This window comes from Clupea harengus, chromosome 3, assembly GCF_900700415.2.
Source record: "Clupea harengus chromosome 3, Ch_v2.0.2, whole genome shotgun sequence".
NCBI classification, from domain to species: Eukaryota; Metazoa; Chordata; class Actinopteri; order Clupeiformes; family Clupeidae; genus Clupea; species Clupea harengus.
Window position 1 is genome coordinate 19,837,118 of NC_045154.1, and position 17,500 is coordinate 19,854,617.

The 17,500-nt window shown below is 46.0% G+C and overlaps 1 protein-coding gene across 2 annotated transcripts in view; it reads right to left on the reverse strand.

Annotated features, from left to right (window-relative positions):
• The window catches only part of gnao1a (guanine nucleotide binding protein (G protein), alpha activating activity polypeptide O, a), a 102,808-nt gene that overhangs the window by 58,162 nt on the left and 27,146 nt on the right, over nt 1-17,500 (reverse strand). For both annotated transcript variants that reach the window (XM_012818814.3, XM_031564903.2), the window contains exon 3: nt 16,884-17,025. In XM_012818814.3, the coding sequence (XP_012674268.1) occupies nt 16,884-17,025 (142 nt within the window). The remainder of the gene's footprint in view (nt 1-16,883; nt 17,026-17,500) is intronic.

Sequence of the window (17,500 nt, forward strand, 5' to 3'; positions counted from 1 at the left end):
AAGCTAGCAATGACGTGATTAGGTGTCGACATCTTTCTGAGCCCTGGCGGTAAGGATGCATCCTGTTCTCCCGGCTCAATACGTCCGTCTGGGGGCTGCCGAAACCCGCCTAAACGCCACCGACTCTAACATGGGAGACACAACTTCTCCAGTGAATGCCATGGCGATCATAATCAGCTGAGCAGCGTTAGCTGGGGCAGGTTCCTGTGGGGCGCTTAGCGGATGCTATCATCCAAAGTGTGCTCCCTGGGCATTAAACCCATGACCCTGGTGATGTTAGCACCTTGCGTTACCAGTTGTGCTAAAGAGACACGTTATATCATCATCATCAGCTGCAACAGCAGGACATCCTTCTGAGTCCTAAGCAACGGTAGCTAGGAGTGGTTCCCTAGGCACCTAGGCATCCTCCTCCGCAGTGTTCTACTCCTCCAGCCCCATCTGTCATCCGGGAACTCCGGAAAACTCTAAACTCTGTGGTCTCATCACTGTCTCCGTCAGGTAATGCTGCGTTAGGAGGAGCTCATTCCTCCACCCCCTCATCTCTGCACCACCTGCTGGAGGCCCTCGCCCTCCTCTCACAGGGGTCTCCACCGCTACAGGCTGTTTGTTCATCATCTCTGGGCGAGGTTCATCTAATGACCGTCGACGCAAGAGTCATTTCTGCAGTTGCTCTGCTCGGTGACGCACTCCTGGCTCGAATCTTGATTAAAAAACACCTACGATGTGCCAGTGCCTGTTCCTGCATGAGATAAACTCAAACAGAGCCCTCCTACGACAGCCCCCCCCCCTCTCTTTCTCTCTCTCTCTCTTTCACTTTCTCTCTCTCACTGGGTACAGGTACAGGTGCAGTAGAGAGATGGATAGGGGTTGAGGAGCACTGTGTGTGTGTGTGTGTGTTTGTGTGTGTGCTTGTATGTGTGTAGGTGTTTGTGTGCATGTGTGTGTGTGTGTGCGCGTGTGTGTTTGTGTGTGTATATCTGTCTATGACTGCATGAGAGCATCCATATGTGTGTACTAAAAGTGTGTGTGTGTGTGTGTGTGTGGGAGGGATTGAAATGATTTATTGCGTTGGCGAGTTCAGGAGCCACTGTCAGGGTGGGTGCCCGCCCTTAAAAGGAGAACTCCGGCGACCTCCACACCCTCTGGATCCGCGCGACTCAACGAGCGGAATAAACACACACACACACACACACACACACACACACACACACACACACACACACACACACACACACACACTGACGCAGCACAGAGCTCAGGTAGCCGTCACCATCTGCTGAAGCCCACCTACAGCCGCACACAACACAACACGACACATTCAGCTCCAGCAGAGGCCCCAGGTACGCTGTGCAAAGAAGTAAGGCACGCTGGGACATCCAAAGTCCTCCACAGCATCTGGAACGGCTAACTTTTGAGGGTGACTCACTGACAAAATGGACACACAGAGACACTGGCCAACCCGATGCTGATAAACATATAATAATAATAATAATAATAATACATCACATTTATATAGCACTTTTCACAGTTCCCAAAGATGCTTAAAGGACGCATATCAACGTCTACCAGAAAGACAGCTGTGGTGGGAATGTGGTATTGAACTCAAAGAGGCCCCAGTATCAAATACAGAGTAATATAATATATCTGTCATTTGAGCAATGTAGCTATATGGCATCTGTATATATGGTATCCTCCCACGGAGCTGGTTGCGTTGAGAGTGGTAAGATTTCTTAAGAGTTTATTTTTGGAAGTCATGATGGTGGAGTTTGCGTGCGAAAGAAAAGCCCTCATATTTCCCATTCTGTGTGAGACCCGTAATCCCTGCCATGCTGTTCCATCTCATCAGAGTCATAGTTATTCTTACAGCATGAAGGCCACACCTCCACACCCCCACACCTCTAAACCTCCACACCCCCACACATCTAAACCTCCACACCCCCACATCTCCACCCCTCCACACCCGTCCCCACAGAACAGGAGAACACCTTCACATGGGTCCTTCTCATCTCTGTGCTCTCCCTCCGTCTCTCTCTCCCGCCGTCTCTCTCTCCCTCCCTCTCCCCCTCCCCCTGTCTTTCTATGTTTCTTTCTACTTTTTCAGCGTTCTCCCTTTCACTCTCTCGCCATGTTTTTGACTCTCTCCCTCTGTCACTTTCTCCCTCTCTGTCTTCCCGTTTCTCTCTCTCTCTCTTCCTCCCTCTGCTGAACTCTGGTTAATCTGGCTGGCGTCAGCCTCGTCTTGATAAACATGGTGGGACAGGGCTGAGGCCCCGGTCGTCCAAGGCTGTGCTTTTTTCCCCCTCTCCTTTTCCACCTCGAGATCATATGATGCAGAGGCTCAAGATTCTTGGCACAGGAAACAACAAAGGCCAAAAAAAAAAAATCCCTAAAAAACAAGTTAGAGCCTATTCAAATCAACCGTGGGGCCTGGGGCGCACGGACGCTTTTAAAGGATGACTGCACAGGGATTTCTCAATGAGGTCGGATCTTAAGAAGGGGGGAAAAAATGCTGTGCTGTCATGGCGACCAAATCGGGCATATTCCGCTCTGTGATGTGATGTGTGGTGGGGGGGGGGGCTGCTGTCGAGGGTTTGGGTGGCATGTCAACCAGCATACTCCCTGCTTTTATAAACATGAGGATGTTCTACAAAATAGAGTGCTGGAGTACAGGAGAGCACATGGGCCAGTTGGCCACAGATCAAGGGCAGATCCTGGCCAGAGGAGAGCCAGAGCCATCCTGTAGAGTGTCACTCTTTTATCGCGGAGGTTTAAATCTGTGGTTATGGCCAACAGCTGTATCCATTTGAACCCCTCTCAATGATCCATCCTCTTACTCTCTCTGGTCTGCACGCACAGCACATCTCCCAGGCCGGGGCTCATGGAGCTGTTTCCTGCCCATCTTAATCACTGCCCGAGGGGGAAAACCTTAGCAAACACAGCGCCTTCTTCTCTGCAAGACCAAGCTCACCACAAGCTGCACAATGGAGAGCCACTCGTCCATGTTCTAAGCCTCTCTCTCCTCTCCCCTCCCCCACCATCACATGATGGCCCTGCTCTCCAGAAGCTGCGGATAGGCAGATGTACCCTCTACTGCGAGTGAACAAAGAGCAAAAAACGAGAGACATTTTGCACAGGAAATGACCAGCATAAACGAGCCTATATGATTTACCTTGTAAAAGTGTGTGCAAATACCCAGAGCCACCCTAGTGCGTGAGACGTTAACGTGGCGGAGGCTTTTTTGGGGGGGCTTTTTTCTCTGTTGTCCATTTCTCTGCTGCTGTCAGTGCTAATTATCAGCTCCACGGGAACGTCTTATTTCCTTTTAATTGAATCCAAGAAATCCACATAGTTTGGGAGACAAAGCTGGCTAGGGATGAAGAGGGGGGTTGAGAATGGGAGGAGGAGGAGGAGGAGAGAGAGAGAGAGAGAGAGGACAGAGATGGAGAGAAAGAGAGAGAGAGAGAGACAGGGAGAGGGGAAGAAAAAATATAGAGAGAGAACTTTGACACACAATTACACTTCTAAAGCACATAAAACAACCTACAACTGACAAGGTTAAGGGGGGGGGGGGGGGGGGGGGGGGTTACACTGGCATCGTAGCAGTCCTCATCCACCTGTTCCCTAGCCATGACTAGACAAGTCCCTGATGTCTCCATTGTCCACCGCAACAGAACACACACTCTGAGACACACCATCTGTCTTGATTCTATACAGGTTCAATGTAATTACGGGCCGCTTCACTGGGCTGCATTTTTAAAACAAATAACAGCCTCAGAAATCCTCATCTTGCGGGGTCACTGAGACAATTGTTCCACATGTGACTTCATCAGGATCCAAATCTCAAATGTCGTCTCAGCCATGGACACCCACACAGGCCCTAAACTGGATGATCAAACTAACTACATCACTGCATGATTAGCTTCAATATGAAGTGCTGCATGTGTCTCCCTGTGGCATGTGTGAGTCCTTAGAGCCTGTGTGGCTCAGATTGAAGGTCTGGAGACAGACCCCCATCACTCAGCGGCAGGCAGAGGCAGAGGACACGTCACGACCCAAAGGGTATAAAAAAAAAATAAAGATGCACTCAAAAAAGAATTCTTAATTTTAATAATAATGTACTTTTTTTGCGGCCATGTCCCTCAGCACTATACTCCAATCTCCTCGAAATGAAGTGAGCGTAACCTTTACTAGACTGCAACCTGTGTTATTACCATCACAAAGGATGGACATTAACCCAGGAGAGTTGGGGGGAATTATAAGCCGCATGATGATTGGTTGCTACTCTGTCTCTGTGTGAGCCTGCAGAGATGGTTGCCTGGTGATGGCAAGTCTAAGCAAGGATGGGGGGGGTGGGGGGGGGGGGGGGGGTGGCACTGGAGGGAATATGACGGTTACTCCAGAAAACACACATCTGCAGACAGCCGCAGCCGGGTCTCGGTGGACGGAGCCGGCCCAGATGGGGCCAAGGGTCGGCTGCAAACTGGAACTGCACTCTCCCTCAGTCCACTGGGGCCACAGGAAGGGGAGGCCGGGAGGGAGCCCTGCTCCTTCATCTCCTCTCGTCACTCGCTCGCACCACCCAATGCTGGACACTGACAGTGATTATCTCGTGCTGAAAATCGCCTTCAACATCCAATCAATATTCAGCGGTTTGTCTAGCTCCACCCTATGGTCCCTGTCAGCACTACTTGGTACCTCAACGGAGGGGTAACTACAATTAGCAGTGAGATACGGCAGACACTGAGATCGCAGTGGTACGCTAGCCAGTGGAAAACGGACAACACCCGTAAGCGCGGTTTCGAAAGTGCGGAGCGTGTCTGAGAGAAAAGGGGTATATGACTGTAGGTGTGGAGCTACTGAGCTACTGAGAGAAAGTGAAAGAGAGAGAGAAAGAGAGAGAGAAGAGAGAGATAGCGAGAGAGAGGGATAGAGAGAGAAGAGGGAGAGAAAATAGAGAGAGAGAGAGGGAGAGAAAAAGAAGGCGAGAGAAAAGAGAGAGAGAGAGAGAGAGAAGAGAGAGAAACATAAATATAGCTTTTCGGTTATCATAATGAAACCCATGAGATTTCCTGATTTCGCACTCAGTGAAAGTGTTGGACAGGTCCACCTGTGCACACCGCTCTGTGGAGCTTCTCAAGTTTAATACATTCAATCAGCAGCACTGAGTCATAAACTAGCAAGCTAACTAGTCAAAACACAGCAGACTTGCTTGTCAATCACTGACAATAGGGCCGTCGCCACTGATGAATGCTAACTAGAAATTTAGCTTGGCTGTAAATTTGGCAACAGTCAATTAGTTTTGATTGGTACATGACAAAGGTCATGGTACACAATGAGAAGTTATTTTCTACCTATAAATGAGGTCATATACAATATCTGCATCATTAGATATACAGTGCATTAAGAATGTATTTATTTTTTTCATTTTTTCAATTTTTTGTGTGCAAATTTATTTAAATGGAAAAACTGAAATATCACATTGATAGAAGCATTCAGACCATTTACTATCTTTAGTTGAACAACCCTTGGCAGCGATTACAGCCTTAAGTCTTCTTGGGTATGATACCAGGATTTGGGGATTTTCTGCCATTCTTCTCTGCAGATTCTCTCAAGCAGATTAAATAAGGGGAATTGAGTATTCAAACTGAAAATAAATTCAAACTATTTCAGCACAAGGCTGCGACATAACAAAACGTGAAGGGGTCTGAATTCTAAGTGCACTGTAATTTCTTAATTTCTTCCAGACAAACAGCAGATGAATTTCTTCGACACCTAACAGAAATAGACCCCCCTACTTGACCTATAAATGAACCATCTGCCTAATGCAGTGGATGGGAAATAAAGATAAATTAAGATTAATAATTAATAATTAATAATATCCATGGCATCATTAAATGACAAATGCCACCCATGAATCTACTACACTACCTACCACTCCCTACCACTGTAGAGGCCATGAATCTACACTACCTACCACTCCCTACCACTGTAGAGGCCATGAATCTACACTACCTACCACTCCCTACCACTGTAGAGGCCATGAATCTACACTACCTACCACTCCCTACCACTGTAGAGGCCATGAATCTACACTACCTACCACTCCCTACCACTGTAGAGGCCATGAATCTACACTACCTATCACTCCCTACCACTGTAGAGGCCATGAATCTACACTACCTACCACTCCCTACCACTGTAGAGGCCATGAATCTACACTACCTATCACTCCCTACCACTGTAGAGGCCATGAATCTACACTACCTACCACTCCCTACCACTGTAGAGGCCATGAATCTACACTACCTACCACTCCCTACCACTGTAGAGGCCATGAATCTACACTACCTACCACTCCCTACCACTGTAGAGGCCATGAATCTACACTACCTACCACTCCCTACCACTGTAGAGGCCATGTTATACTCTGAAAAACACACTACAACACAGGATGTTGTGAGGACAGTCACAGTGGACAGATATCAAATCAAATCAAATCAAATCAAATCAAATCAAATCAAATCAAATCAAAGATTATTTATACAGCGCCTTTCATACCAGGAGGTAACACAATGGGCCTATCAGCATATTCGTATATCTGCACAGAGCATTTCAATGAATGAAAATACTTTCAAGTTTGTATTCCTGGGCATGACTCTGGGAGTGAGTACGAGTGAGATGACTCTGGGAGTGAGTACGAGTGAGATGACTCTGGGAGTGAGTACGAGTGAGATGACTCTGGGAGTGAGTACGAGTGAGCGCCATGTCCAAAACAGGGAAGAAATGAGCCGCGGCGCTGTGGTGAGGCCCCGGAGATTTGACATGAAAGAATATTAATTACCACAGGCGTAAATCGCGTTGAGTTGACATTTTAATCTGCTGTGAAAGGCGTGTGGTAATTCTTTAAAAAAAGGCTGTCCTACACACCATTGATTGAAAGGATTCATCAGTAAGTGGCCCCACACGTCAGCTGAGCTGGGTCAGCTACGGACTCATCCTAGATCGGTCCTGGATCATTGGGTCAGATATGCCAGTAAGCTGGTGTGGACTCATCCTAGATCGGTCCTGGATCATTTCCAGAGCATCATCAAAAGTAGGCAGTTTGGGCCAAATGGATGAAGCTCTTAGGGAGAATATTGGGAATCCCTGATCAAAGTAAATTGATTTTTTGTTGCTTGCCGATGCCGTCTCTTGCTTATATCCAGTCTTTTTGCGGTAAGACCACGCCGGAGTGGCCGATCTAACTGTTGGGCCGGTCTTCCGGTTGGAAACAATTCAAATTTGACGCTCACATTAGTTAATCTGCTCTGAACGTTACATATTCTACAGCTGTGACACTGCGGCCTCTGGATGACAGTACACTGGATGGGTGTTACCACCCACGGGAGTTACCCCCTCCAAACTCGTTAAAGTTGGTCAGGCCTAATGCTCATACAGCCTGGCTTTACAATGAGAGATAATATTCTCTGAAGAAAACATGCAAAGGGCATATTTGTTCCTTTTTTTGTCGAAGATCATCTGACCATTTTAACAACCAGATTCTAAAAGTGCATAAAAAGGCAATCAGTGGCTGTTGCTATCTTGGCATCTCATAATAGGGTATCTGTGGGCAAGGAAATCACCCAAAGCTATGGATATGATGCGGTAAATGTCATAAAAACACTCGTTTTACCAAAACATGTGAATCAAGCTGAATAAAATAAGACATATTTACTTAGAAGATTAATTCTATCTCTGAGTCCTATGGGCCTTTTCTATTGTGAACTGATTTTCCTTCTTGCTTTGTCGCTACTGTGAGATGCTAGTACAGTTTACCAGATGTCGCCAAATTAAAACACTTCCCATAATTAGGGAGCTGAAATCAGAAGTTTGACTGTTGCTATGCTACTGTCCAAATGTTTCCCCTCCAGCCCAGGTGTCTGCTTTGTGTGACGAATGTAAATGTTACCTGGAGTACTCTGTGACTTGAGTTATTGATAACGTCACTTTTAATCAGCTGTCGAGAGAGCGAACCACAACGGGTGTTTAGATGCGGCCGAATAGCTTTTCTCCTCCCCATGCATTTATTGACTGGCTATTAATGTGACCTGGAGGGTCAACCTTTTTGGGTAAGTTTGGGGACAGCAAACAAAATCCACTTCTCTCCTATTCTCCTCACAGCCACCACCCACCAAAAAAACAATTGAGGACACTCGCACCCTGTTGTCATAACAACCTCTTCCACCCTCAACAGCTGGTACAAACACACACACACACACACACACACACACACACACACACACACACACACACACACACACACACACACACACTCTTGGGATGACAACCATCTCAGTGGAGAGGTTGTGACTCCTCTTGTGTGTTTGGATCTCTTAAGGCACTGCCTCAGTGCTGTTTTTCAACAACACCTGTTAGCCAGGCAGGCATCCTCTCTACACACACACACACACACACACACACACACACACACTGATGTCAACAGTGTAAGGAAATTCTGCAGTGATTTTGGAAAAAGGGGTGTGGAAACACCAATATCCTTGACATATTCCTGGGCATTACTTTCCGTGATTCCCTTGTGTGCTGTGTCGCTGCCGAGGGATAGTAAGTGTAGTTCACCAAAGGTCATCAAATTAAAACACTTTCCATAATTAGGGACAAAACTTGACTGTTGCTATGCTACGGTCCAAATATTTCCCCTGCCAGCTAATGTATCTCTTATGTGTGATGTATGTAAATGCTACCTGAGGCACTCAGTGCGCTATTGATAATGTCACTGCAATCAGCTGAGCGAACCACCACGGGGGTTCAAACGCGGCCAAATAGCTTCTCTGGTCATTGATTTATTGGCTGGCAATTAATGTGACCTTTAGGCCAACCTTTTTTGAGCAGGTTTGGTAGCAACACCGGCAGCAGATACTGAATGGACTCTGCCTGGAAAAGAGGAGAACATGCCGGAAGCTTCCCTTGTGATCAGAGGTGCTAGACAGAGGAAAGGTTACTGGGCCGGGTAGGTAACAGACTCCGCGGAACGTTCCGGATTCTGGGTAGAGTGAGAAAAAGACTCAGGGGGGAAGAGGGGTATGAGCGCGGACATCATGGCTCACAGAGAGAGAGTTCTTGAGCCTAATAGGGTGTGACAGAAGAGACAAAACACTATGAGATACAGTGTGGGGCTTGGGGGACAGATCTCTCCAACACACACACACACACACACACAAGCACGCGCATACACACACACACACACACACACACACCGATTAAATGACCTTCGTTTGCCTGTCAGAACAGATCTGGAGCCCATGCACACCTTTCAGGAACTCTGACAGTGCATGCAGGAACACACACACACACACACACACACACACACACAGACACACACACACACACACACACACACAAACACACACTACACACTGTCTTAATTTCACACAGTGTTCGGTCACCATTTCTAGTGATAAATCAACTGTCATCAACCTGTTTTCTAGGCGAGCCTTAAAAGCAACACAACAGCAAAGGCAACGTACGGTATTTCATCTCATTTCCACCCCGTGTCCTAAACACATACCGTGCCCCAACACACTCCGTGCCATTAACACACTCTGTGTCCTTAACACACTTCCTGCAAGATCCCACTGTCATTTGCCTTCATGTCAACCCTGTTCAAATCCTCCTTTCCTTTAGAAGCCGCTCTCTCTCTCTCCCCCTTCTCTCTTCCTCTCTCTCTCTTCCTCTCTCTCTCTTCTTTTCTCTCTCTCTCTCTGTATACTTGTATAGTATAGACTATATTTGTTTGTGTGTCTGTCTATTCTTTCCCCCCTCTCAATCCTCCTCTCTCTCTCTCTCTCTCCCTCTTCCTCACTCTTTCTCTCTATCGCTCTGTAGCTGTGGATGGGGTGAGACGGCTTGTTCTTTTGTTCCACCATCCACGTCTCTCTTTTCTCACCTCCCTAATGAGGATTTTGGAGAGCGGCAGCGGCAGCAGCAGCAGCAGCGGCAGAGGGAGTGGGAGTGGGAGTGGTAGCGTTGGCGGCAGTGGAGGTGTTGCAGAGACACCTGGGAATACTCCAGCCGCCACACATCTCCCCCCAACCCCCGTCTGCATCTCAAATGCAGCTGGGATTGGGAGCATGAAAGGGGGATCTGGGTTTGGGGAAAGCAAACAGAATCCATTCCTCTCTTCTACTGTTCTCCTCACAGCCACAAAAAAAAAATTGAGGACACTTGCACCCTGTTGTCATAACAACCTCTTCCACCCTCAACAGATGGTACAAACACACACACACACACACTCTTGGGATGATGGCCGTCTCAGTCAAGAGGTTGGGACTCCTCTTGTGTCTTTGTATCTCCTAGTACTGCCTAAGTGCTGTTTTTCAACAACACCCATCAACCAGGCAGGCATCCTCTCTAGTTACATACACACACACAGAGAGACACACACACACACACATTCATGCAAAGAAAGACAGAGAGAGACACACACACAGATGATGTCAACAATGTAACAAAATTCTGCAGTGATTTTGGAAAAAGGGCCTTAAGTACCAACAGCCTTGACGCAGGCAGCAGGCATAACAGCTCCATCACTCCCATCCAGCCCAAAAGAAAGCGGTCTCCTGTCTGTTACTGCGTCAGACACCGGAGGGAGTGTGCCGTGGCATCACATCTGCTCCCCCTGACATACGGACGGACCTGTGTGTGCGCAATGGCTGTGCTGGCCAGGGAGTCAACAAATCTGCAGGGATTACTCGCAATCCTCAAGTCTGCACACTCATTCACCCAACCCCCCCCCCCCACCACCACCACACACACACACACACTACCCAGTCAGGGAGAAGCCAGGCACAGACAAAAGTAAATAAATAAATAACTATAAATAAATAAAACAGCTCTTTTCCCCAAACACTCTCCTGCTGTTCTAATCCAATTTTGCAGGTCTATTTTTGGGCGACTGTCGCATACATTAGCATGCGTGCAGCATCCTGTCTGGAGCCACTCTGACGGGTGGGCCGGTGAGCCCAGCCGCTGCGGCGTAGGGTGGGCTGGATTCGGTTGGTGCCAGGCAGCAGTGGCACTAGAGCGGATGGCACGGTGGCCCATCTGGGTGTAGAGCGGTGCCAAGGAGCTGGCACACGGCCCCCAAGAGCCCTGTCCCTGGCACACATGTTGTAATAATCAGCCCCCGCCCTCCTTCTGAAACAGGACATCACCTGACATCATAATGGCAGGCAGGACTACGGAATATGCAAAGCAGGCCACACGCACCCTGGCCAGGTGTCGGCACGGAAACTATAGATCCAAACACAAAGGCTTGGATGTAAATCGGTTGAACTGGAATGGGAGGTACAGCAGTGAATAGCAACCTCACACCTTTGCATGCAAACTCACAGACGTGATCCGATATTCTGATCAGAACCTGTGCCTCATTTTGTTTCGCTGCCATTTTCCGCTCTGACAGGGTGCGTGTGCGTGTGTGTGTGCGTGTGTGTGTGCTCTCTGAGATAAGCCCTTTGCAGCTGAGCAGGTGTGGGGATGAAAGGCGGCACTCTGATGAGGTCAGAGAGAAGAGCAATGCATTCTGGGACTCCAGCTTTTACACAGGGCAGCAGAGAGTGGAGAGGCTCCCAAATCAATCAATCTTTCATTCCAGATGTAAGACATACTGTAAGTCACTCTCCTATGAGGAGAACCCTCAGTTATTTTTGTTCTTGGTAATTACTCACAAAAATGAGGCCAGTGAATGTAAGAACACACACTAACTACACGGTAGCCTGAAGGGTGTATATTTACAATGTGTGTGTCAGGGGGCATATTTATAATGTGTGTGTCAGGGGGCTTGCTCTCGGTGATACATAGTGTTTACATGACTCCCTTGCTGTGTGCAGTCACATGTCATCTCTCTCACACACACACACACACACACACACACACACACACACACACACACACACACACACACACACACACACACACACACACACACACACACACACACACACACACAGACGTGCCCTTGTCTCTTTATGCCCCTCCACTGATGTCGCCCTTGGACATAGACCTGTGGAATGTGTTGGGAGAGAGGTAAAAAAAAAAACACAAGATCACTATGGCAACAGGACTGGTTCAGATACAGTGATAGAGATAGAGTGAGAGGCAACGACAGGGACAGATATGAAGAGGAGGAGGTTGAAAGGAAAGATTTGAAACCACGTCAAATACAAGCTCAAAGGGAGGGTTAATGGCAATAGAGGGGAGGGCGAGGTTAAACTAATGGAAGAGATGAAAGAAAAAGAGAGAGAGTACGCTTGGGTGGTATTTATTTTTTCATACTGTCATACCTTCTTGACATTTCTTTGGGGTATACGGTCGGTTTATGGTATTAATGTAAAAAAAAAAAAAAAAAAGGCGACAGCCTAGCAGCTGAAAAAAAATCATGTGGCTAATGAACTGCTTTTGTAGATGAAAGAAGTAATCTCAAGATAAAGTTATATGTGGTAATATTTGCATGATTCCATATGTAGTTTTATTAAATTGATTAGCTATAGAGCAGAAACTACATTACCCATCATGCACTACAAACTCTGGAATTGTCTGATAGTCAACAGAGTCATTTGTGTGGAAGTTGAGTGCTAGGGAGACAACTCCTTGTTGAAGGGTTAAAAAGATCACCCTTCATTTATTTCAACACCACTCCACTTCCTCCTTGTCGCAGAACACACAAACTAATCACCCCTAGGGTTTATGGGAAATGTAGGCTAGTTAACCATTCTACATTCTACTAACAGAAAGACTAAGCTCCGACTGTGAGCAGGGAGCAGAGAAGACACAGCTACATTTTTCAAATGGAATGTACAAAGTATTCAGATGTACGGACAAAACATGAGTGAGGAGGGGGGCTCCCATATCTCTTGGGGGAGAGGGGGAGAGGGGGAGAGGGGGAAACGCCTACTCGCTGCGGAATACGCCACTTCCTGTCATGAATTAAGGGACAACCCCTAAGAACTCTTATGTACTCTTAAGAAGTCTTACTGTTATCAATAAATATGATTCATTATAAATACTGTTTCCATACCGGTTGATATTTGTCTATTTTTATTACTGTATTCTTATTAACTATTGTTTTATAATTGTTGTTATTTTTATTATTGCGGTATTGTATGCACACTTTAACTTCCTTTAACTTGTTGCACTTCAGCAATACTGTAATATATTATGGTAATTAATCACTTTTTGAATTTTAAAAGACAGAAAGAGAGAGAGAGAGAGAGAGAGAGAGAGAGAGAGAGAGATCCACAGACGCTGCACGGCTGAAAGAAACGTTCCAATAAAAGCTTCACACCTCGAGGTAAAGAGGTGTGAGCCAGCTGGCCTGCACAGCCTGCTCACACCAGCACAGCCCTGTCTGAAAACACAACACACACACACACTAGCCTGGAGGAACAACTACACACACGCATGCACGTTCACACACACACACACACACATGGATGAACACTAATACACTCAGCATACAGAGACTAATACACACACACACACACACACACACACACACACACACTAGCCTCGAGGAGCAACTACACACACACATGTGCATTCACACACACACTCAAGGATGAACACAAATACGCTTAGCATACAGAGACACACACACACACACACTTACACACAGTCCAGGTGACGTGCAGCTGTGCACACATCCTTAGCCTGTGATTTAGCCCAAGTCCCACCAACATACACGTGAATGCACACACCCATACACTGAGATTGCCACTTGTGCACACACACACACACACACCCACACACACACACACACACACACACACACACACACACACACACACACACACACACACACACACACACACACACACACACACCGAGTCACGCCCAGTCTGCTATCATCTTCTCCTCTGTTCTTGTCTGTCATAGATGAAGCAGGTCTGCTTCCTGTGAGGATATCTAATCTGGATATCAAGACTCCTCCTCTTTTAGCCCTTCCAAGACATCTAGTATCCCAATCAATATCAGGCGGATATTTCAGATACTTCAGACGGCTGCCCTCTCCGTCCCCATTCCCACGCTTTGATTGAAATAACCAAGAACTTCTGGTAAGGGTCAGTGACGTGACCTCACCTGGAGTGACAACTTCTCTGAGTGTAATTACTGGGTGTCGCAGAGATGGTGTGACCGGTGCTCACCTCTGTCTGCTGGAGAATGTCATCATCATCATCGCGGGCCGTGAGTTGTCACCTCTCTCACACATTTAACCTTGGTAGTCTATACCTGTGTGTGTGTGTGTGTGTGTGTGTGTGTGTGTGAGCATATTTGTGTAGTCTGAATGGTATGCAAATATAACCAGACTAGTCTGGATTAGTGTATCGGCCCTTGAGAGAAGTCCAGAACAAGCATCTCCACTTTTCTCAAGAACGTCATCATCATCATTGCCGTCATCACCATCGTCATCATCATAATTTTCATTCTCACCGTCATCATTAACATCATCATCAACATCATCATTCTCTTTCTCACCGTCATCGTTAAAATCATCATCAACATCATCATTCTCATCGTCATCATTCTCATTATCATGAAAATGATCAGTTGTCACCATAAATCACGTCATCGTAAATCACACTCACATTATACAATATATAACCTACAATATAACATACAAAACATTCTGTAGCCATCTTAAGTATTATGTGGGATGAATTCGTCTTTAGTCTTTAGTAGTGCTGTCAGTTTAACCCGTTATTAACGCCGTTAACGCAAACCCATTTTAACGCCGTACATTTTTTTATCGCGAGATTAACGCGAATTTTTTTTTTTATACAATTTTTAAAAAAAATTTTTTTTTAGATTAACGTTCTTTTTGGCCTCGCAAACTGTGTAGTAGGCTAACGTTACGGGTTGAGTGAATGGTGAGCGCGATACGGCGAAATGGATGATAAAAAGCTTCTGAATGGAAAGTTTACTTTTAAAAGTTGTGTTGTGCAAAAAAAGCAAGCTTCACTGTTGTCTGAAAATGTCAACTGGCTGAAAGCAAAGAAGTAGTAGGCTTACCTTTTATTGGTAACCTAACTGTTACGGTTAATTGTTTCTGAAATAAGAGGCCTGACTGCTATGTTCCCAGCAAACTTGAAAAAAAGAAAATATTAAGCCATGGTTTAACTGCACTATAGGCTGAGTCCTTGTTTACCTGAAATGTGCACTTTATAATTTTATTTTGTACTGCCCTGTTTGGCAATGTTGGTTTTCAATAAAATAAAACATTTGCATAAAGCAAGCCAATCCACTTTTCCATGTTGATAAGGGCATTAAAATTAAAATTAAATGATGGAAAAAATAAATAAAGGAAAGGACATTTAGAATAGATACAAATTTGCGATTAATCGCGATTAATTTTGAGTTAACTATGACATAAATGCGATTAATCGCGATTAAATATTTTAATCGTTTGACAGCACTAGTCTTTAGCTTTACGAGTCAGACTGCACCTAAAAGCAGCTCTGACAGCTAACAGAAGCTACTGTGCTGCAGGTAGATCATTATTCAGGATGATTAATTGAGAAGGGAAGGATAAGACAGAGGTGAAGATGTATTTCAGTTGAAGATGAATCAAAGAGGTGACCTCAACAGATTATATCCCTGATGTCAGAGCTAGGATGACCTGATTCCTCAAATAAAACCGAGGTCTCACTCACACCTTAATCTTAGCTATATTCGTCATGTTGAATTTATTTCTCATCAATTTCCACCTAATGTACACAATCATTCTGAAGATAAAATACATATTACTCTTCTGTATCTCTAAAGAAGTGTGTTTCAGTGTCCAACAGCATGTTTTCATGAGTCAGATCTAACCTACATTGATTAGCACAGAGCAAACATAGCTATTTCATTGAATTATAGCGACTGCAGAGTATATTTCAAAGAACTCCAAATAGTGAATCAGCACTTTTTAGTGTTCACTTTAGCTTGGCCAAATAGTGAATCAGCACTTTTAGTGTTCACTTTAGCTTGGCCAAATAGTGAATCAGCACTTTTAGTGTTCACTTTAGCTTGGCCAAATAGTGAATCAGCACTTTTAGTGTTCACTTTAGCTTGGCCAAACAGTGAATCAGCACTTTTAGTGTTCACTTTAGCTTGGCCAAATAGTGAATCAGCACTTTTAGTGTTCACTTTAGCTTGGCCAAATAGTGAATCAGCACTTTTAGTGTTCACTTTAGCTTGGCCAAATAGTGAATCAGCACTTTTAGTGTTCACTTTAGCTTGGCCAAATAGTGAATCAGCAGGCACTATCAGTAAGAGCGGCTTGTCTTGTCAGAAAAAAAACCCCCACATATGTGCTTGTTTTACCTTACAACAATAAGCACTACAGCAATACAGCTGGTTCAGCACAGTAACAGTATGTCAGTTTGATAGCATATGTGTTCCCTACTGGCCTGATTCTCTGTGACAGAGGAGGGAGGGGGGGAGTAAGGCAAAGGCTTAGTGACTACTCATGTGTCATCCTCCTGAGCGCTGTATCTGTCTCTCTGCGATGGAGGCTAGAGAGGCTATAAGACCACGCTACGGTGGCCAGCCATATTTCATCTCTCCCCATTGTCTGTGTGGCTCCTCGAAATGGAGATCCTAGTGAGGTGACTATCCATGTTTCATCTCTCCCCATTGTATGTGTGGCTCCTCGAAATGGAGATCGTAGTGAGGTGACTATCCATGTTTTCGTGTTTCCGTGTTCATATTCGGGGCTTTGTCTTTGTGTGTCTGGGCAGTGAGTGGAGAGGAGAGGAGAGGGAGATCTGATCCACGTCTGGCCGTTATCGGCCGGGTGTTTCTGCTGAAGAGAAGGTGGAGGACGGGACGGATCGGGTCTGACTTACTTTGCGCTCCTTGTCCCCGTACTCCAGACCCAGGGTGTCCATGGCGCGGACGATGGCGGCCAGGGACTGGATGGTGTTGCTGTAGACCACGGGCTTGTACTGCTTCACGTCGTCTCCGGAGAAACCATCCTCGTGGATAATCCTGCGAGAACGCACAGGAGGAGGGAGCACACGTTAGAAACATGCACAGAGATACACACTCAAACACACACTCTCTAAATGCCCTGATCAAAAACTAAAATACTACACATTACACAATCCCACACACTGTATCTTCCACGTACATAGTAACATGCCATATCATGTTGCGGTATATACACACAACCGGCACACACTCAACTCTGCAATCGCTGACAGACACATGGGAATCGTGGTATGGGTTACATGGGTTACGGAAATAATGGGGGACTTACATTTGAGTCACAATAGAAGATATTCATAAAAACAACCCATATATAGAAAACACACAATCCGAAACAGTTTTTTTTTTTGTGTGGGAAAAGCCCCTCCATGCAAAACTCACACCCACACACACGCACACACACAGACACACACTCGAACACACTCACACACACTCACACACACACACACACACACACACGCACACACACACACAC